Source organism: Talpa europaea, assembly GCF_964194135.1.
Source record: "Talpa europaea genome assembly, chromosome: 5".
NCBI classification, from domain to species: domain Eukaryota; kingdom Metazoa; phylum Chordata; class Mammalia; order Eulipotyphla; family Talpidae; genus Talpa; species Talpa europaea.
The window spans coordinates 49,131,955-49,155,024 of NC_140071.1; the positions used below are offsets into that span (position 1 = coordinate 49,131,955).

Genomic DNA, 23,070 nt, shown 5'->3' on the forward strand with positions numbered 1-23,070 from the left:
ATTTTACTTCGTTTGTGCTCTTTTTTACTTAGTGTACTCAGGATTACAATGTCCAGTAAAAAGGGGTTGTGCTGCGATTCCACGTCTGTTGAACAGATAAAGTATGAATAAAAAATGTAACTTATACATTTTAGAGAATTTAAATCAGAATCACTATCATACTGATTACTTTAGAATGAAGTGGTTCAAAATGGAGTTCTTAATTACATATCTATAAAACAATAAATCCAAATGTATCTTTCTCCCTAGTTACTGTTTTCTTTCACACAAAACATAGTTCCCAATTTCTGCTGCTGAAATCACATTTCTATTTATAGAAACAGAACATCAACATAACCCCAAGCTGCTAGCTCAGTTTAAAAATAGGAAGGTTAAAAATCACCCTGGAGTAATGTCCTGTTCTTACCTGACCATTCTGCAGCGGTGAATGGTTAGTCTCCTGTAGGCACTATCTAGATCTGTGACCTCTTCATTACTCCAGAGTCGCTCACCAACTGCACTTGCTCGAGGCCTAAAATGAAAGCACATATCCTCAAAGCAGTTTAAATTCATGTTTTCTTAAATAAGTGTCCAATTTATTTGCTTGGGGAAATTTCTAATGTATTCCAACTTGGATAGAGGAATAATGCTAGGGCATCGTAATTCAAATGTTACCAAATTCCGTACCATAATCTTGGCATGAAGTTTGTTACATCCACATATTCTCCCCACAGACAAGCTTCTCCACCAATGACAAGTCTTTTCTGTTCCTGAGAACCTACATTTAAAAAATCAGTAAATTGATGAAAGCGAAGTAGATGTACCTCAAAGCTTATACACAGGCAATACTGCTTTCTTCTATCTTTTTTCCAGGGCAACATTTCTCTCCTATAGTCATTTGAACCTTGAGAGATGTTCATGGTTTGCAGCCCTAAAAACAATGTGGCAGGTGTCCCACACCTGACATGATGGTACACACAGTGTTTGTTAGCATAGCTTACTAATGTGGTAGACCAGTATTAAAAATATCATTTTTAGTTTTAGGCATACTTACTTGGAAATTAGAAGCATTTTTCCCCTGGTTGCCTGTAATAATATGCCTGGGAAGATAAGTGGGAATACTAGAGACTAAGCACGTAATACCTAGTCATACATAATCACGACTTTTTTGATTCTCAGAAAATGCTCCCTTCCCCTAGGATGCTTACTCCTCAGAACCCAAAGACGAGGACCTAGCCTTAAGTCCATTGAACAAGACTAGAGCCTTGCTTGGGTGTTTTATGTTGGAGAGGCAGGTCAGGTTACTGCAGACCTCTTGGAAACGATAGAGAAAGATGAAATCCTGTCATTCACAGCATGGATAGACCTAAAGGGTGTTATACTTAGTGAAGTAGGTCAGATAAAGACAAGCACTCTTGTTTATCATACACATGAGTGAAATCATAAAAAATAAAAAACAAAAACACTGATAAGCTTTTAGACTATATGAATGGAATAGTGGTTACAAGGAAAGAGAGAATGGTGGTAGGAAAATAGGGTAAAAGGAGCCAATTTGTTAGAATACTTAAAGTGGAAAGATATTCCCTGCTCATGGATAGGAAGAATCAATATTGTCAAAATGGTCATCCTACGCAAAGCAATTTACAGATTCACTGCAATCCCAATGTCACTCTTAGAGGAAAGAACAAAGATTACTGAAATTCATAAGGAAACACAAAAAAAGTCCAAATAGCCAAAGCTCTACTGACTAAAAAGGGGAAAAAGAGGTATCACACTTCTGAACTTCAAACTGTACTCTAAAACCATTAAAGTAGCATGGTCCTGAGACCAACAAAGACCAATGAAATAGAATTGAGAAACCAAACAAAGGATCAGACAAGGGCAAAGTTTAAAATGGATCCCTGAAAACTGACCACAGATATAAGACACTTAGAAGGGGAAGGTAGTGGGGAGGGGCAGGAGATCACAATGGACTATGGTGAATAATTATGGGTGCTTTGGTGGTGGGAGAACTATGGTGACTATACCTGAGGAGAGAAATCCTATAATTTGGAAAAAAAAACAAAAACAGGATTTAAAATAATGATACATCATTAACAAAAAAGTTTGTAAAGAAAAAGGGGGCCAATTTGTATGGTAATGGATGGAAACTAGATTTTGGTGTTGAAAATAGTTGAATCAGAGGTTGATTTATGAGGCTATTCACCTGAAACCTGAATGTTATAAGCCAGTGTTACTGCAATTGGAAAAAAATACAGAATCAACAAGCAACTCTTAAACCAGAGACACACGGGTGGCAGGGGGCCGGGGGTTGGGGGGGTGTGGAGGAGGGATTAGGGTCAAAATAAGAGGGGTGGGAATTGTATGGGGAATATAACCAAGATGAAAATGCATACATTGTGCAAAAATGAACAATGATGTAAAAATATAAAATAAAATACAGAGCTAGTATCAACAATCATTAGTGAAAATGGAAAATAAAATCTAAGGGACTCTGTTTTGGAAGTATTTAGGTAAGAATATGAATTTTATCACAAAGGTTAGAATAGGGCTTTTTAATGTAACAAACAAAAGGATAAAAGGGTAATTAGTAGGTAGGTAATATCTAGGTAAGGATTTCTTGGTATAAGGGTTGGGAAAAGTTAACAAACCAAGGTAATGATGGTTGCTTCACTTACCAGGAAAATCAAGAGGTTTCACTTTATAGTATTTTCTCCAATCTTCTCCATAACTAATCAAGTCTAAGTACCAGGGAGCAGAAAGAATCACAGGGAAGCCAGCTGCCGTGATGCGTGACTGTTCTGTGGCATATTGGTTGGAAATCCATACTTGAACTGTGGTGCCTGCAGGAAGCTATTAAAGTTACAAATTGCAAAATGTATTAGGTCTAGCAAATATAGTAGAGGAAATTAAAAGCTCAAGACATTATAGCTAAAGAAATAACTTCCAAGATGGCTGAAAAAAAAAAAAAACCAAAACATTTTCTTTCCCCTTTTCCCTCACAGTAAGTGCCAAATGCGGTTTACTTCAGGGACTTAAAAGTTTCATCAGCCTCAAGGTAGGATATTTAACTTTTGCCAGTATATCACTCCATATAGATGTAATGAATGAAAACTTTAGTCCATTTCTGTCACACTACTGTTTTACTTTGAAAGTATGAGGATGTCACCAACTTTTCTGGAAAGGTTATATTAGTAGCTAACTCAGTTGCCCCATGCAAGAGAAATTTGACTATGTTAGAGAGAAATGCCATTTGAAATTAATTTTATTGTTAAGCACAATTGTCAAAATATACTTAATAGCAATGAGGTCTCATTTGTACTCATTTGTTTATTCTGCCCTTCTGTAAAAAAGAACTGAACTTCAGAGAACTTCAGTTTGGGATTAAGAAGAAGACAGCAACAGAGTTGGGTAGAAGGGGAAGATGAGAAGGACGCACTAAAGAGTAAAGTACATGGAAAAAAAAAAAATACCATTATCACTGGGCTCAGTCTTAACAGCTATTGCCTTACAAATGTTTGAAAGAAAAGGGAAACTAATTTCCCCCATAATGTTGGGAACTCTTCATCAGGGTTCCTCCCATCCAAGATGTTAGAATGAATTTAAGTCTGTCATATGTGATCAGAATCAGATGCCATCCTCACCTTCACGTTATTATCAAAAACCTCTTGCCAGACTATGGAGCTCTTCTTTAGGGTTGAAATCATTTCCACGATCCTACCATTGAAAAAAATAAGTTATTTCAGATATCAAACTTAAGCATGCAAATTTTCTAGCAACATGGAGAGGGACCTTTCAACATAGCACAACCTCACAGCAGAACCAGCTAAAGTTGGGTGGTGGACATGGTGGCTCCTACTCTGTGGCCCCTAACAGAAGTTTGTTGATCCCTAGCATAGAGCATCTCTGTCGAGTAGAACTTTCCACAGTGATGGGGAATGTTCTCTCCCTCACTTTCCAGTAAGGAAGCCAGTGGACTCAAGGCTCCTGCACCCTTGAAGTGTGGCTAATGTGAGAAATTGAATTTTTCATTTTCTTCAATTTTAATTTCAATACAAACACTTAAAATGCTTAGATTCTGTGAACAGTGCTGTAGTTACTAGAGGGGAGGTAGGAATGGGAGAGAGTAAAATGAGTAAAGGGTCAACTTGTATGTTGGTGGATGGAAATGAGACTTTTGCTGGTGAGCATAACGTACTCTATGCAAAAGTTATAGTATAATACTATAAATCACTGTCACCTCTAAAAAAATTTTAAATACAGCCATGTGTGGCCACTGCTACCATATTGGACTGCCTGGGTGTAAAGTAAAAAATACTCCTGGAGTTGACAAAAGGGAATGAGTTCCAGGGGCTGTGGATGGTAATGAAGACTTTGCAGGGCAGCCAGGCTTTGAGCTAACTGTTATTTTACATTTCAAACAGTTATTGCAAAAAGTTTAGTGTTACCATGTTACTGGTTTAAATCAAGCAATGGATATATTGTGTCCTTTATGATTTTTCATCTACACTACATACAAAAAAGTATATAACATCTACACTTTGGCAAGGTGGGTACAGATATGGAAAAAGCAGTACTAAACAACTAAAACCTCTATAGGAAGCATTGACAAAACAAAAACAGAACAGGCGTACAAAAAACTTACTTTTCAACATAGAAAGATTCTAGTTTTCTAAAATCTTTTTGAAAGCCACTGCGTTCCATGAACTTTAGGATTTCTGGATTAGATGCCCTTAAACAAACACAGTGATTAAAATTTTATTTAAAAGTTTTATATGCCCAATCTATTTCATGTAACACCCCCCTCCCCCGGCCCCGAACAAAACCGGCAGCATATATCCCTAACATCATTTGTGCAGATTTAGAACTACTAAAGTCTGTAGGAGGTAGATTAAGCCAGGTTCAGCTTCTCCTCAGTGAGTAAATCCAGCCTGAGCAACATTTAACATCTGTGGCCTCTAAAGAGGCCACGCATGCAGAGATTTTGCACTCAGTCATTCTGAGGCCCTCAGGCAGACTTTGACAAAAAGTGTAGAATCTCTCCTTTGTACAGATATAATCTGTCACAAATTTACCAGGGCAAGAATTCCAGATAAAGTATTTAAGCCTTCACTGGCAGATGGTGAAAAATATGGTGGAGATTTACAACACCCTCAAAAACTACACATTGTTATCAGAATAAAAGATGTCCATATTGGAAAAGATAAAAATGCTTGGATTAGAAAAAGCACATAGTCAATTTCATAAAACTATCCCTTCAGTGAATGCGAAACTGAAAGTAAACCATTTGGTAAGAATCAAGCATCTGAAGTTGCCACAGGACTTAAGCAGCGGAAGATGTGGCTGACACATGCCTCGAAAGCCCTGGGGAATTAGTGGTGTGCTGGCACCTAACGTCCTGGGCCACGAAGCAGTTAGGTCCCAATGCCAAAACAGTTTCAGATTTAAAAAGGCAAATAGTTTTTATTTTTAGAAATGTCCATAAGCTGATTTCTTATAAAAATGACTTTCCCTTCTCACCTTTCTCCTCCATCTCAAGCTATTTGCAAAATGGATTTTTATTTGAAAAATCCTCCCTACTTAACCATTGCTGTCTTTCACCATAGTATTTGATTAAATCTCCATTTTCTTCTGCACCTTGATTCTCCTTTCTAAAAGCTTTAACTTTGTCAAACCACCCATATGTGGATTCTACAAAAATCCACTAGTTCAGGAATTGTGCTGCTAACTTTTAACCTTGAAAGCAGAGGTGTTACCCTAAATCTTATTATTTAATTTGAAATCTCTACACTGCCAATTAAATGTGAACAGGTAAAAATAAAATTTATCATACCAACATGTAAAATCCACTTCATCTCCTCCCAAATGAATGAACTGATCTGGAAACACCTTACTAATTTCTTGAAAAAATGTAGACATGAAGGTATAAGTTGAATTCACAATAGGGTTTACAGGTCCAAACGTCCCAGATGGTGTCTTTACATTATAGCATGGAGTAAGGAGGCCTTTTTGACCTGGAAAAGAACATGGAGATTCTTTTCTAATAAAGTATTTTAATCACAATACATGACTTTGGATGTGGTTATACCACTTAGTTCAAGTGATGAGATTTTATACAGAAAGAGAGAAACATGTTTACTAAGAGGGACTATGGGAATTTCTTCCAGATGAGAATTATTTGCTGAATCCTCTTTCCATACCTCTGTTTCCTTTTCCACCAGCCTCTCTGAGATTTTATCCACTTCAACTATTACCTCAAACATTAATGACTCTCCCAAATCATCAGTTTGGCAACTTTTCTTGAGCTTCGATCCATATTTCAAATTCTCGGCTGACAACAAGTAGCTATCCCAGCTACATCTCAAATAGGAGCTCACAAAACCAGAATTCTCTGCTCCCTAAACTCCTTCTGTAGCTTCTCCCAATTTTCTTATAAGGATACCACATCCTCCTAATCTAACTTTTCGCCTGGAGTCAATCAGTTGCCAAGGTCTGTGACTCATTTCTGTAATGTTTCTCAGTTCCGTACACTATTTTCCACTCCTGTCATCACCATTTGGAGCTAGGATGTCAATCTCTTTCCCCTCCAGTCTGTCACTTTCACATAGGTCTTCCTTTGTGTGACCCCCATCACACTCCTTTGCTGTAATTCATGTTCAATGATTTGTGTGTTGTGAAGAAGCCCATGTTCCTCACCCAAGGCTGCACAATGTACTTGTCCAGGCTTATTTCCTACTGTTGTCCATTCTATTCTAATAATTCATATACTGAGCAACCATGAATGCTGGGGGCTGTGTTAGGCACCTTACAGTCATTATTTAATCCTCAAAACCATTACAAGATAGCTACTACTAATCACCACATTTTACGGATGGGGAAACTGAGCAAGCGATGTTCTTTAACCTGCCCCAGGTCACTCAGTTCATAAAGGGCAGGAGCAGGATTTAAACCAGGCAGTTTGGCTCCACAGCCAGTTCTTAACTATTGTAAAGTACCTCCTACTCTACTGTGTGCCAACTAAATTCCTTTCCTTTTATTCCCTCTCCCAAAATTATAAGTGTTTTCCTTAATCTTGCAAAAGCATTTTAAGTGTTACTGATCAAGAAACTGTTTCTTGAACCCTACTCGCTGAAATCATTTTTGTTTTCTGCTGTCCCTTGCTTTTATGCTTAAGGCAGGGCCTGGACACAGTGACTTGCTCACAATAACATATTTGTGCAACTCACAAAAACAAAGTGAGTAAACACCTTTGATAAAAAATGCAGAACTTCAAATGCTCACTTTTTGCAACTTAAAACACAATCCTTACCTTTCCCCCAGGACTGTGTATGGCCAGGTGTATCAAATTCTGGTATGACTCGAATCCCTTGTAGTCGGGCATATTCAATCACCTTACGGACATCACGTGGTGTGTACACATGAGACAAAGAATAGCTTCCCTATAAAGGCACATTTATTAAAGTTACAATTTACAATGTGAATGTGGTCCTAGAAATTATGAACAGTTCTGTTTGCACTTTATCTAATAACTGATTTTTTCCAGTATCACAATGTATTAAATATCCCCATGTATTGGGTGACCCATTTAAAGCTCTCAGCACACTTTGGGTTAATCCCAGCTTTCCCAGTAGAACTATCTAGTAGCCCCTCCTGTTTCCCCAATGTCTGTTTCATCCTATTTCAACCTCATACCAAAACAAGTAAAATGCTTGACTCCAGAGTGAAAACTCTGAATATACTGCTCTTGTCAGGTTCAGAATAAAAATCACACATTATATATATAGCATAACTGTTGTCTTTCAAAGTTACTATATTATCAGCTTTAGGTAAATACCCCCAGGATCTAAGTGACCAGATATTTTTTAAAGTTTCACTTTATTTTTATAGTTCACGTGACAATTAGATCTCAGTATTAGTTGTAACTAAAGATAAAGATCCACTAAAGTTTTCAGGGTATAGACTAAATGTTCAACTCCTGAAGAGTAGCCTTGCTCCACTTCTAAAATCAAATTTGTATCTAATCAAGACTAGATTTAACTCTTTAGGGTAAATACAGGGGACAGAAGAACATGTTAAATGACACTATAGGAGTGCAATAAGCAAAACCCAGACTGGGACAGTATAAGACAAATAACTTAGTGTCTTCAACAAAATAACATCTTACAAGGGGAAAAAAGAGATTGGTAGTTGTGGGCATCTGTTGATCAAAAGAATTTACAGGCATTATGAATTGAACACAATACAGGAACCTTATTGGCACTACAATTGAAATTTTTCTTTTTTAAAGATTTATTTATTTATATAGGCACTGGCTACAGTCAGAAGCGCGGGAGGGTGAGAGAATTCGCCAGAGCGGGGAGTAGAACAGGCAGAGTGACCGAATACACTGCTGAGGGGAGCAGCGGGCAGCAGGAGAGGTCTGCGCGCCATGTGGGACCCTTGCCCAGGGGCCGGGGATTGAACTGGTGCTGCAGAGGCTGCGGGCAGCTTCGCAGCCCAGCGCTCAACCACTGCGCCACCAGGGGAGGCCCTACAATTGAAATTTTTTTTTTTTTATACAGGCATGTTTTATTTATTTATTTGTTTGTTTTGTTTATACATGCACTGGGTACAGTCAGAAGCGCAGGAGGGTGAGAGAATTCACCAGAGCCAGAGCAGGGAGTAGAGCAGGCAGAAGGACCGAAGTACACTGCTGAGGGGAGCAGCGGGCGGCAGGAGAGGTCTGCGCGCCATGTGGGACCCTCCTCCGGTGGCCGGGGAGCAGCCGGGGATTGAACCAGCGCCGCAGAGGCCGCGGGCAGCTTCGCAACCCAGCGCTCAACCGCTGCACCACCGGGGAGGCCCTACAATTGAAATTTTTGAAAAGAAAAAGACACTTGGGGAAATGTGTAATTTGCTCTCTTTTTTTTTTTATTTGAAACCTGTGTTAAGGTATTATGGTAATTAAAAACTACAGGTCTTTTTTTTTTTTTAAAGATTTATTTATTTATGCATACAAGAGCTGGGGTACAGGACAGAGGTGTGGGGGGTGTGTGACAGGATTCACCAGAGACAGAGTGGGGAGCCGAATAGGCAGACTGACTGAAACAAACTGCTGAGGGGAGCAGTGGGTGAGTCAGGAGAGGTCTGCTGTGCCATGTGGGTTGTTCCCTGGCAGGCCAGGGATTGAACTCGTGCTGCAGAGGCTGCGGACAGCTTCACAGGTTGTGTCTTGCCCCACCAGGGAGGCCCAAAAAACACAGGTCTTTATGAAAGACTTGTCAGGGATTTAGTCAAATGATCAGGGAGAGGGGGCACAGAAGATAAAAGATTGGCTTACTGAAGCTCATTGATGAGTTTATGGGAATTTATGAAATTGTATACATATTTACTTATGTAAATATGTATAAGATGTCCCTAGTAAAAAAAAGCAAACAAAAACTCAAGCAAGTACAGCCAGCATTCCAGTCTACATGACAGCCTCAGAGAAAGCTTTGTAATTGTGGCCAGAGGATGAAATTTAGAACCCTGGCTCTGACCCATCCTCACTGCAGCCTTGGGTGAGGCATCTAGCTTCTTTGGATGAAAGCTGCTGTCTTTGTCGTGCAGGAGGGTTAAACTAGACTACATGGGGCTCACTTCCATCCCCCTGGCCTAATAGTATTAATCTGAACACCTCTAATTGAGACTATGCCATTATTTTCTAGGAAGGAGCTCTCATCTCCAAAAATCCCTAATTACATAGTGTTTCAGAGATAAAAAGCAGTAGTTACAGAATTCCAAACTATTCTGTTTAACATACAGTGGACTCTTTGATACATATAAGTACTTAACCTCAAGTTAATAAATGCTTCCGTTTCCTACATTCAGGTTTACACTTATAATCACAAGACAATTACAAAATTTTAGCTTTTATGGATCTAAAATGCTACCCACAGCATACTTTAAAATTTTAATTCACAAACGCCTAATTTTTACACTTTCTTCTATCCAGAAGAAACATTAAGTACAAACTTCTAATGAAACTACCAAACATTTGTGTAGACAGACTACCACATGAATTACTCACCTTATTACTTAACTCTGGAAAAGTGGTGCTCTGGAAAGGGAAAGACTGGTCATCAACTATGTGCCAGTGGAGGACATTAAACTTATTAAAAGCCATGGCATCCTGCAAGCAAACATGTTTTAAAAATTATATACTTCATATATAATACCAGTCCAATTTACATATCTACATTTAGAACTGTTTATATTGTGTCTCCTTCCATTTAACATCTAGTTATCAGTGAAGAAACAATGTGGAAGAAGTATAAATTCTTTATCTTACATTCTTATCATGACCAGTCAGTCTGATTGGTCTGAGGGGCTTGGGGAGAGGGAGTTGGAAGAAGGTGGTCAGAGGTTCAAACTTCCATTTATAAGAAGTCCTGGTGATGTAACACAGCATGGTGACTATGACTCACACTGCTGCAGGGCAAACAGCAAAGCTGCGAAGCGAAGAGATTTTAGAAATCTTTCTTCTTTTACTTTGTCTTTTTACTACATCTGTATGTGATAATGGATGCTAACTAAGCACTACAGTTAAGCCATTAGGATGTGCACCTTAACTTTAAAGAGTGATGTCGCTAACAATGAAAAAAAACATCTAGGAACTGATACAGTCATTTCAAAATAAAAATGGTCCCTAAGTATATTTCTTAAAAACCTATACAGAATTTGTACGTATTCTTACCAGATGATTTTGCTCATTTGGAATATAAAGAAAACAAAAAACAGACAAAACGAGATCAAAACAAACCCCTGAAATCTGACTGTACAATTGAGATGGAGAGCAAAGAGAGTAGGGAGTCAAATGGACTCTGGTGAATTATGGGTGCTTTGGTGGTGGGTATGATGTGGCAACATAAATCTGAAGAGTTCTAAGTTTAAATGAGATTTGGGACACAGAAGTTTATGTCATCCTCTGCTACATAAAATTATAAGGTTATTACCTATTTTATGTTTATTTATAATGTGTTAACTTTTTACACCATGCATTTCTTTCTTTAATAAAAGTGACAGTAATATCTGTTGAGGAAAAGAATTCAGGATATTAATGAAAATATGAAAATAATTGTTTTGATAACAGCATGTTCTTAAAGAATCAAGTGAAAGTACAGAAAAATATAGACAGAATATGTCCTCACTCCTACAAACTTGCAATAACTGTTGGGGATGAACCAATGAAAGACAATATGAGAAAATAAGTATTGTCAGCCTCGCACACAACTCCCGCCACCCACTTTTCAGCTGAGAAAATACACTTCCCAGGGAGAGAGGGAAGAAAGCCCAGTGCTTATACTTTATACATGAAAAATGAATCCCCCTGTACCAACCTGTACAACAGCCTGAGTACCTAAAATAACAGACAATGGATTAAAATGATTACCTACCAGAGCTTTTAGAATACTTTGAACTGGCAGATAGTGTCTGGCTGTATCGATTAAAATTCCTCTATGAGGAAACCTTGGAGAATCAGTAATGCTGGACTCATTGATCATGAACTAGAAAGACAAAATAAATTTCTGATTTATTTTTATAATTTTAAACTTAATGAAGACTACATCTGTCTATGCAAGTACTGGATAAAAGATTAATTTTGAACCAAAAGAAAGTGAAATTTACTTTTTCCACATAAGATAAATATTTGGAAAGAAGAAAGCACTGAGAAGCAATTAGTAGCTAAAAAGCTTACATTGTTCCTATTATATGTTTATCCAACAATGTTTAGTAACATAATACTCATACTTACAGTCCCATAAGTATCTTGATAAATTAACTGGCTAAAGGTCTCTAAACCTAGGAAAGTAAAATGTAAAATGTATTACATTACTTTGTAAAATAACAGAAAAACTTGGATTATTAAAACACAGACCCAAAGCCAGATAAGGCAAATAAAATTAAATACAATATTACACCCATACCTTCTAACATAGTTGACTTTCTAAAATCAAAGCTCAATTTAAAAAAAATCCCTTTTGTCATGAAATAAAATGCATGACTTCATGTACCTATCCCCTGGGTTTTGTTTGAATTATAAACAGAAAAAAATATATTGTATTATGAAACAAAACACCAGTTTCTTAATAAATGTATAATATTATGAGAAAGAATTTGATAAAATATTGTCACTTTATAAGACACCTAAAATTTAAGAGAATAAAGGCTTTAAAAAAAACATGAAAATATAAAGGCCCAACTTATAATATCTTATTTGTACCTTCAAAGACTATCCCAGAACATTTTTGCACAATGAGATATTCCCTTAAAATACTCTATTACAGTCCTCTAGTTGTCTTTCACTTTACCAAAATTCATTGTTCTAGTTGACAACTATATAGCCAGGGAAAATTTCAAACTAAGAATAATTCAAAGTCATTTTTGCTAACACCTTTTCTCCACCCCACCAAAATAGACTGCTACTGGGAAGAATAACTTTGGAATTTTCTGTAGAATGGCAATATATTCAGTTAGAGCATGTTACAATGGAAGTCTGGTAGTAAACACAACATAAGGACTTCTTGGAAAAGAGTTCAGTCACTGCATGCTCTCAAAAGTTTTTTTTCATGTGGATCTAGATAAACACCAATAAGGATATGTTATCACTAACAGAACCTAGATAAGAGAGTCAGGTCAATCTAATAAAAGTTTAAAATCACATGACATATATTAATGACCTAGGTGATAATGATTGCAGGTTACACTTGTATATATATAGATGTTTTATGTTCTACTTTGAAATAAGAAAATAATCACACCATTATTATGACTATAAAACTATATATTTTATATTACATTCAGCCTGAGTCAAACCTAAAGCCTTTAATTTTAATTACTACAACTGGTTGTATAGGTCACATTAAAGAGACTTATTCTCCCTTTAACAGTACTGCTATTTGGAAGTCAGTACAATATAATACCTACTTAGAGAAGAGGTAAAAGCAGCTTTGGAAAGCAAAAGTCAGTATCCTAATGTCCAAACATTAAATTTCAGACTCTAAAATCCTCAGGAAAAGCTTTTCAGGCTCTATTGCATCTAACCACTCAAGAGTATATTTATCTTTTGACACAGTTCCTACAAACTTGGTTATGTTTCTAAAGCCATAGGAATTTAAAATAGGGGAAAAGTTCACCCCTTTCTCTGCCAATGTGGTGAGGACAGTAGACTTCATCACCTTGTCATCTCACAAGACTTCAGGACCAAGTGACAAAAGCAGAATCATGTCACTGCCCCAGTGGATTTCGATGAAGGCTGTTAATAAAATCAGGTATAACTCCAGGAGGAGACATTGAGGAGGAACCCAGCTGACTCAACAAGGACTTGCACATGAGAAGGTGCACATATTCTTGTTGTATCCAAGTCACAAGAATCCTGCCCTATCAAGCTGAAATGTCGGCAGTACCTACCTGGTTGGGCATATTTTATTGGGAAACTGGTTTCTCTCTCTGTATTTATGCTTTTGTACAAGTAGGCTGATTCATTAATAAGAACAAAAGTTCTTATTACAAGTTACTGAACTTTGTTTCAGTGTGAAAACTTTACTTTGAAAATTAAATAATAAATAAACAAAATGGGCAAAGAAAGCTACTTGCTCCTGAAGCCAAGAAGTGATAGTGAGGGCCTCCCCGGTGGCGCAGCGGTTGGGCGCTGGGTTGCGAAACTGCGCGCGGCCTCTGCGGCGCCGGTTCGATCCCCGGCTGCTCCCCGGCCACAGGAGGAGGGTCCCACATGGCGTGCAGACCTCTCCTGCCGCCCGCTGCTCCCCTCAGCAGTGTACTTCGGTCCTTCTGCCTGCTCTGCTCCCCGCTCTGGCTCTGGTGAATTCTCTCACCCTCCCGCGCTTCTGACTGTACCCAGTGCATGTGTAGACAAAAGCAAACAGACAAACCAGCAAACAAATAAATAAAGCATGCCTCTATGAAAAAAAAAAAAAAAAAAAAAAAGAAGTGATAGTGAAACAAAACTGAAACAAATTCCTCTGGAACAAAGTGGTTAGGCCATTTATAGCATTAGAAAGTTATAGTCCCAACAGCATTGGATGTAATACCCTTAAGAACTTTTTAACAGATGAAGTTATCTTTCTCCAGTTCCTTAAGTAGAACAAATTTAACATAAATCATCAAGGAAATACCACACAAACCATTCTGTAAAAGGTTCAAGGAAGCAAGATTTTGCTTGATTTCCCAAAGGACCAGTTGAAAAATATTTCTTTACCATGATAGAAAGTAACTGAGACACTACATAGGATTTACCTCGTAATACTCCCCAAACTCTGTTGGCCTTGAGGACAGCCACTGGTCTTTTCACATTTAAAGTATCTAAATTGAAATATAAAAGTTTATCTGTTAATCTCCAAATAACACAGTAAATTTCCTAAGCATATAACTGGTATTTCTGAAATTTTTTTTTAAATTGAGGTATAATTGACATTCATCATTATATTAGTTTCAGGTATACAACATATGGTCATTCCCCCCACCACACTAACCTATCCCCAACCCTATTCCTCATGTCTGGCAACTGCCAATCTGTTCTCTTTATGTATGAGCTTGGAGTTTTTTGTTCTTGTTTTTAAGATTCTATATGTAAGAGAGATGTTGTGGTATTTGTCTTTATCTCACTTCCCTTAGCTAATGCCCTCAAGTTCCACTTATACTGTTGCAAGTGGCAAGACTTCATTGTTATTTATGACTAAGTAACATTCACCATTCTCCCTTCCTCCCTACTCCCTCCATCCATCCACAAACATACATTTAATGACATAATGACTTTTTGGTAAACTACAAAGCATATATACCACCTGGTTACAACAGGTTATACAATATAGCCTAAGAGTATAGTAGGCTATACCATCTCAGTTTGTATAATTATGCTGTTATCATTTACACACCAATCAGCTTACGATGCATTTTTTGGAATGTATCCCTGTCTATAAGTAATGCATAACTGCAGTCCACAACATTTTAATCCGTTCATCCACCTGTGGACACTTAGGTTGTTCCCATATCTTGGCTATTGTAAAATGCTTCAGTGAATATAGAATTACTGCTATCTTTTCAAATCAGCGATTTTGGTTTTCTTGGGCAACTACCCGGAAGTGGAAATGCAGAATCACACGGTAGTTTCCTAAGTTTTTGAAGAACCTCCAGTGTTTTCCATAGTGGAAATTTATAATTCCCACCATTATTTGCACTGCCATTAACAGTGCAGAAGTATCTTTTCTCTATAGCTTCACCAATACTTGTTTATCATTTTGTCTTTTTGTAACAGCCATTTTAATAGGTATGAGATGATATCTCATTGTGGTTTTGATTTGCATTTTCATGATGATTACTGGCGAAGAGCATGTTTTTATGTATCTATTGTTATGGAACATTCTTTCCCCTGAGTTCCAGACCTGTTCCTCCAACTGGCTCCTGTACATTTTCCCTTAGATGTACTGGCTCCTTTAATTCCACACACTAAACTCGTCCCTTGCCTGCTCACACTTCACCAATCTCCATTTCTCCTTTAAATCACTACCCTCTAGCCAGTAGAGTTGTTCAAGTCAGGAGCTTGGGAATGAACTCCAGGATTCCTCATTTTCCCTCCAGGAGAGTTATTCTCTCCAACTGCCCCTCAACAGGCTATGGTTTAGTTAAGGTTTTAAGTCAAAACTGCAGATATTTTGGGGCACCCACAATTCCTTGGTGACACCTCCAGTATCACTCAAACCCTCAATTTTCCATAAGGCTTCTGCTTCCCCACTTGCCCTGCACACATCCTAAGTCTGCCTCAAGATTCTCTTCTTAACTCACTTTAATTCAGCTTTGTCCCACTTAGTAAAAAAGTTCACACCTATGTAGAACAGGGCACCAGTGGGCTGCCTTGGAAAACTGGGGGGGTGGAAGTTAAGGGGCAGGTAACCTTTCAGTTTTTGAAATCATTCTGCCTAAGAGTCATTTGGGTCTATTAGAGAAGTTTGGGGTAGAGTCAGCCACAGATAATTAGTGGACGACAGAACAGATTGAATGTTAGAGGGTGTGGCACGTGGACTCTGCCACAGTAAAAACACACAGGGGTAGCAGGTTAATGATTTAATAACATATCTGGGCAACAATCATGACCCTCTCAGGTATATGCTGGCAAGGGAGCCTTTTCCACCAGGAAGTCACGGTGATGGGTTAGATAAAAGCCAAGCTAAAAACCGTCTTGCTGTTAGGAGTTTTCTCTCCATGGGATATCAAATTTTTAGTTAGCTACCTAGAGCTCATCATTCCATTGGGCACTGTTTAAAAACATTTTTTTGCCACATTATAATTTTGAGGTCTCCCAGAAATAGCACAGAGTTGTCTAAAAACATTGACAAATTACATGTACTCTCAATGCTGATAATTTTCCAATAGCTAAGGAGTGGCTGATACTAAAAAGGATTCCGATTCAATTCAATGCAAAAATCACAAATATAAAGTATTTAGGAATTTTGTATTCCAAATATATGGAAACTTTAGAATGTTAATTTCAAAACCAAAGTATGAATGTTAACACTGATTAATTTCCCTGATGTGGGATGGAGCGGCATCTTTGACCTTTTAGTTATCCTCTTAGGTACCATGAATACATTTGTTTGTAGAGTACGCATACAAGTAACATTAACATTCATAATTTAAAATAATATTATAGAGCTAAATCCTCTTGACATACCTACTCAACTCTTCTTCTCTCTGAGGAATAGGCATTTACATATACTTGTATAACAACTAAATATAGTATTTATTGTTCCTGTGTATACATTAATGTATGAATGACATCCTATTGTCCACATTAATAAAGAAACTCCTGTTTCTATTTTTAATTCTGCTTAGCTGTAGTGTAATATTCTTAAGAGTGAATTGACAAGATGTATTTAACCATTCTTCTATGATGAACACTTAGTTTTGTTTATAGTTGTTTAGTATTAGAGGCAAACTGCATCAGATATCCTTGATGTAATTCTCTACTGTAGAAATTAGTCCACTTGTGAGAATATACATATTTTTGATAATGCTGTGATACTTGCCACTTCCTCCATTTCCTCCCACTAGAATAATTGATAGCTTATCTCCATGTGTGTCACATTAATCATCATCATCATCATGAATTAGTTTAAAACTTAAAATTAGTTTATCCTTTTACCAGAAAATTTCATGATCATCTTATCTTAGGAAGTTTCCTTCTCAGAATAAAGAGGGTGTATGAAGCAGGATGAAAGACAAGCTATACCTCTCCAGTTTTGATACATTAAGTTTTCTGAAATTTACCATAGGTCATCTGTATTGCTAACACACAGCAAAAAATGGTCTAATCATTTCTTTCTCAATTCAGATTGCAACATCTCTGAAAGCTATCAACTGAACTCACATGGCTGATAACAGCAAGTGAGGCAGTTTCTTTTTGAAGAACAGCTGTGATATTGAAGAGTAATGAAGTTATTTTTTCAGCTAGATTTATTATTAACAAATCTCACCTATACCTAGACCATTGACAGATGTTTAACTCTCTGAAACAATCTGAGGACAAAAGAGTTCTTCCTCTCAGATACATATTATCCTTTCTGTCTTTCCACCCAAATCAGCAGTCTGCACTAGATCTGCATATCCTCATGTAGCGACTCTTTGATTCTATGGTGGCCATTCCACTTATTCCCCATCAGTATGTACTATATAAAACCTGTCCAGTTATTTATTGCTTCCAAAATAATTTGGAAAAAGCCCTAGAAAACAATGTTTCAGGTACCAAAAGTCATGTAGCTAAATGCTTATTATATTATCAATCAAATGAAATAGCTCTACTCCCTACACCCCCACACCCTTAGTACTGCATTATCTTTGTGTCAGATTATAGAAATCATGTATATACACAGATTTGTCTTCATAATAAAAGTTAGTAAATTTAGTCCAAAAAAGGGGATTAACCAAGTCAGTTATGGCAAATCCACACAACAGATAAACAATATTCAACCATTAAAAAGTAAGAAAAATATTTAGTGAAATGTTTATAATGTACTGATACAGAAAAGCAGACTATAAAAACCCCTTGGAGAGGACTACCCCAAATTCATGCCAATGCTTATCATATGCTTATATTTAAATCTATGTAAAATAGTCAAACATTTTACTCTGTAAAAAAAAAAAATCTGAAATATTTGAGTGCTAGTTATGAGTGATGATTTATTTCCTCTTCATTTACTAAAAGATTTTCTATAATAATAGTGCATTTTTATTTATAAAACCACTTTAATGGTAATTTTAAAGCCAGGTATTATCAACTCACTGGCCCAAAACTCACAATTTTTCATGCAGGGAGCCTCAAGTTTTTAACAAGCAGCTCTAAATATGATATAGTCACATTGTACAGGTACTTACAGGACTCATCTGAAGAGATATTGGGGAAATTGTCACACTCTGAGTCATGGACAACTGAGACCATAAGTTGCTGTAACTGCGTTTCATTATAAAATCTAGCAGGACCATGACGCCTCTTGTAGTAACCAAAAATATACTCATAATACCTGCGTGAGAAATAAATTCAAATAAATTTTAAAGCACTGTAGTAAAAAATAAATACACACAAAGTAGTGGTCATTGTAGCTGACTCCTCAAATGCATTCTACCCAGTATTAGTTCAATCAAAGGCTCCCACAAGTTCCCCTGCATTCCCAAGTGACTCAAATAAAAGCCCTATTAAGAACTAGAAACCAGGGCCTCCCTGGGTAGCACAGGGTTAAAGTCTAGTACTGTCAAGCTATCATCAGCCTCTGAGGGTTCAATCCCGCAGCCGACCTCTCCTGTCTCACCCGCTGCTCCCCTTAGCAGTGTACTTAAGTCAATCTGCCTGTTCTGCTCCCCACTGTCTCTGGTGAATCCTCTCACTCACCCCCACCCCTCCCCACCTCTGGACTACACCCCAGTTCTTGTATACATTAAAAAAAAGGAACTAGAAATCAAACCAGTAATAGTAGTCCCATCACTCTTAGGTGCACAAGCCAATGGTGGCCAGGGATGAGGAGGGAGTTGATGGTATTCCCCTCCTAAATGAACCATGAGAAGAAAACTATATAATACATGAACCAGTTGCAGCCACACTAAAGACAGCAGAGCTGAGAAGGAAAGAATATTTTCCCTAATGTTACAGAGCCAATCAGTCAACTAGTCCTGAAATCTTCCCTGCACTGGACTTCTTGATGTGTAAAATAGGGTTTTATTGCTGAAGCAAGAAGCAAGAGACTGAGTTAGGGTTCTTGTTCCCTTCCAACAAAAACATTCTAATACATCAACCCCAAAAGGAAGAATACCAGCATAAAAAATTCTACAGTCTGAAAAAGTTACCTTCTGTTGGTATCCAAATATCAGAGAAGGTAGTTATTAAATAAACATTGAAAGTTGGTAGGAGATAAAATATCAGATAGTCTTCAAAGCAATTTTAAATTTTATATGTTTTGATAAGCCAGAGATTGTTTATGCTACTTATTTATAAGAATAGCTTCATTTTTCCAGAGAAGTAAGGAGAGCTTGGAAAGTTCCCATAAATCTGGACATGTATGGAAGTTAACCAGTGAGAGTGAATGGAGAACGGTGCTAAGGCCCATTGTCACAGGAAGATCAACAGATTCAAAAGGAAATTAAGATCACTGAACTATATACTTAAAAAAGGGTTAAGATGGTAAATTTTAGTTTGTATTAATTTTGCCACCATTGACTTTAAAAAAAAAAAAAAAGAAATTAAAGCTATTAGCATCTTTGAGATCTGAGTTATGTGCTGGCTTGTCCCAAATAAGGAAAACCTCCGTCTGAGATAATTAAAACTCTAACAGAAAACTCAGGGTTCTGAGGCAGTGATGTTCAAAGGTACTTGGGCTAATGTAAGGAACTGAGGAAAGCTGTTCATTTAAAAAAGCATGTGATGGATCTTGTCCTAGAAGCTGAGGAAACACCCTGCCTGCAAAATGCATTCTGTTTCACAGCGGGGTTTATGACAGAAGTGGGGCTATTTGGAGACTGGAGCCACAGGATTCTGAACAACCTAGGGCCTAAATTCCTGGGTGTTCCTGACTTCCAGAACTTTTGGAACTTCCCCTTGTGTGTAAATCCTTCTAACGCCATTGTGCTTTTACTCTGAAGTAGATACAACCCTACCGAGTTCCTGAACACTCACCCAGATGTTTGCAAGTCTTAGCCATAGGTGTAATGTTTTACAACCTGCTTCCTAACAATGCAGGGTGTAATTTTAACAGCTGCTTCTCACATATGCCATGAATTAGTGAGGTAAACTCACCAGGTAATCACCTGTACTGCCTTCCGATGCCAAGCCTTGTTTTTATCAATTTCATAGCTGATTCAAGTCCTAGCTATCTAACCTTGTTAACTATGGAATCATCATACTCCTATCACTTCCGCAGACTATCAAGTTCTTATTTTATTAGTACTATGGCACATAAGTGATATCCAATTTTACAAAAGAATTTCAAAGCAAATACGTGACCTTCAAGTATTTTTTCTTTTCAATATTCCCATGCAACCAACCAGCGTGGGTTTACTTCTTCACCCCTGACTGTATCCAATCTGACCTGTCAGCAGATTCAATACCAAAGACTTACTAGAGTTATGCATCTAAAGCCAGGCTAAAACTACCCAGTTAGTTGTATTTCAAAACTGAAGGTGAGCTTAAGCACCCTCTGCCTGCATTATCTTGGGTCTCTGGAGCCTCAGTCTAAGCTCCAGGCCCCTTTTGGGCCAGCAAGGAAAGTTATTTAGCTAGTTTTTCATTTTGTCCACCAGCTATCCTGCAGACATAATGAAGCTATCTTGCCCACTGGAAGATGGAAAAACGGGAGGAAAGAGGCAGTCTATCCAGCAGCAAATTAAATACAATCCTTCAAGGGCACTCACACCTTCAGGTCAGTCCTGCCCACACAGGAGGCAAAGTGAGGGGACAGACGGGGCAAACTGAAGTATCTCTCCACTTGCCTTGCATACCTGTGGTTGGCAAAGGCCAGGGCGGGAGGCTGCCTCCCATTACACAGTTTCCCTGGTGACCAAAGGAGGCATGGACAGGTTAGGGCCGAGGAGCTGTGAAATGCTTAAGAAAAAAAAAAGGAAGCAGGGAGGGCAAGCACATGACCGAAGCTGGGAAGCGAAGCGGACACCGTCTTCTCTGCGCTGCCGACTACCCAAGCTCTCAGGTGCAAACACGCAGCACTTCTCCCGGAACAACGACTCCGGGAGGGAAGGGCGTGTTAGCCACTGCTCAACCTAAGGATTTCTCCGCGACCTGAATTATTACCATATCTGAGGAGGCGCGGAGTGAGGCGGCGGGAAATGACAACCGGCTATAAGGACTCCCTCTTTCCAAGTTTCACGCACTCATCTTCCTCCTAGAACCCCTTGGAGTCAGTCGCCGCCACTCCTTGCACTCCCCCGCCCCACACCCCAAGCGGTACACGGCCAGGTTCTGAGCAACCTACTCCTTCACTCAGAATCCTGCGTGCCACACAGGGGTCCTGAAATGGCTGCAGGACGTCTCCTAGGAGGCAGGAGAGGGAGGTTAAGGCTTTTGGTTTCAACTGGTGCTTTAGGGGCCGGCTCTGCCACCTTCTCGATCTGTGACAGCTCAGGTCCCCCGCCGGCTCCCACCCGCCTTCCTCGCGGAAGAACCGGGGAGAGCCCCGCGGCGTGGCTGGGGAGTTGTGCCGGCGACAAGAGGCGCGCAGGTGTCGCTCCCCGGCCCCCCCGTCAGCGCCGCGCCCCAGCGCGCTCACCCCTCGCCGCCCCGCGGCCCCCGCTGCCCCGCTCGCCCGGCCGCCCGCGGGCCCTCACCGCCGAAACGCTTCCTGCAGGAGGTCGCAGCCGGGGCCGGCCTTGGAATAGGGGTCGTGGACGAAGTCGAAGTTCTCGGGGGAGAGGTAGAGCTGTCTCGGGCTCATCTGCGCCGACAGCGGCATGGGCCACAGCCCCAGGCTCTCCGCGGCGGCGTCGCGCGTGGCCCGCGCCTCCAGCGCCCCCAGCGCCGCCAGCGCCAGCAGCCCGAGCAGCCCGAGCAGCCCCAGCCCGCGCGGCTCCATGGCGTCTCCGCGGCTCTCCGCGCGGCCGGCTCGGGTCCGCGGCGCTGCAGCCGGGGGACCTGCCTCTGGCCCGCGACCCGGATGGAGGCAGCGCGGGGCGGGTAATCCCTGAGCAGAAGGCGGGGCTCGCCGAGCAGAAGGAGGGGTTCCTGGAGCAGAAGGAGGGCGCCCGCGCCGACTCCGCCTCCAGGCCTGGGTCGAAGCGGCTGGGGCACCCGCCGGCTCCCGCTGCCCGCGGGGCAACCCAGGCTGCTCCCGGCGCGTCCCCCGGCAGGAGTGAGGACCCCCCGCCCCGAGGAAGGAGGCAGGGCCACCCGGCCGGGACGCCAGCCCCGCGTCCGCTCCCCGCTCTGCTGGCAGCGCGGACTTGCTCGCCCTCGCACCGCTGTCTCCGTGAAAGCAGAGGACTCGGATCTGCGGAACACCCCAGGTTCCCCACCCCAAAGTAACTCCGCCGTCGCTTGGTTTATGCGCTCCTATATCTGGACTTTTCTTTAACTGTAACTGAGTTTTAATCAACAAACCCCCCGCCCGAAACTGCCAAGGGCTGAGTTTTGAACAGATGGGCGCATGGCCCTCCTGCAGGATTTCCAGGAGAGGCTGTCTTGACCGAGGAAAGATTAAGGACTTCTTTCCACTTCAAAAGGACCGTGGGCCAAAAGGCACACGATACAGATACAAAGAACAAATGGACTTGGAAGGAGAGATTAATAGTCTAGATGTAATTTTCAAAAACAGTTCAAAATATTCTATTGCAAAATAGAATAAAGAGTGTCGAAACATTTTATTCAACTCATTAACTAGACACGTATTACAAAGGTAAGTCTGGTTCAAAGACAATTTAATAAAGCAATGTTAGAATATAAGTTTAATAAAGCAATGTTAGAATTTAACTAAGAGCTAACTAGTTAAAAAAAAAAAAACTGGGCGGTATCCTACAGCCACTCAGCTCAATCATCTGACCCTGGGTCACCCCAGTTTCACTAAAGGA

General features: G+C 39.8%; 1 protein-coding gene across 1 annotated transcript; it reads right to left on the reverse strand.

Annotated features, from left to right (window-relative positions):
- Positions 1–24: 24 nt before the first annotated feature.
- HEXB (hexosaminidase subunit beta) lies at positions 25–22,079 on the reverse strand (the record flags this gene model as incomplete). The annotated part of the gene is made up of 14 exons (XM_084232937.1): positions 25–85; positions 407–511; positions 667–757; positions 2,658–2,832; positions 3,624–3,696; positions 4,625–4,711; positions 5,813–5,993; positions 7,289–7,418; positions 10,028–10,129; positions 11,394–11,504; positions 11,753–11,799; positions 14,254–14,319; positions 18,385–18,530; positions 21,835–22,079. 14 exons carry the CDS (start codon positions 22,077–22,079, stop codon positions 25–27), a joined length of 1,620 nt encoding a protein of 539 aa, XP_084089063.1.
- Between the last annotated feature and the right edge of the window lie 991 nt (positions 22,080–23,070).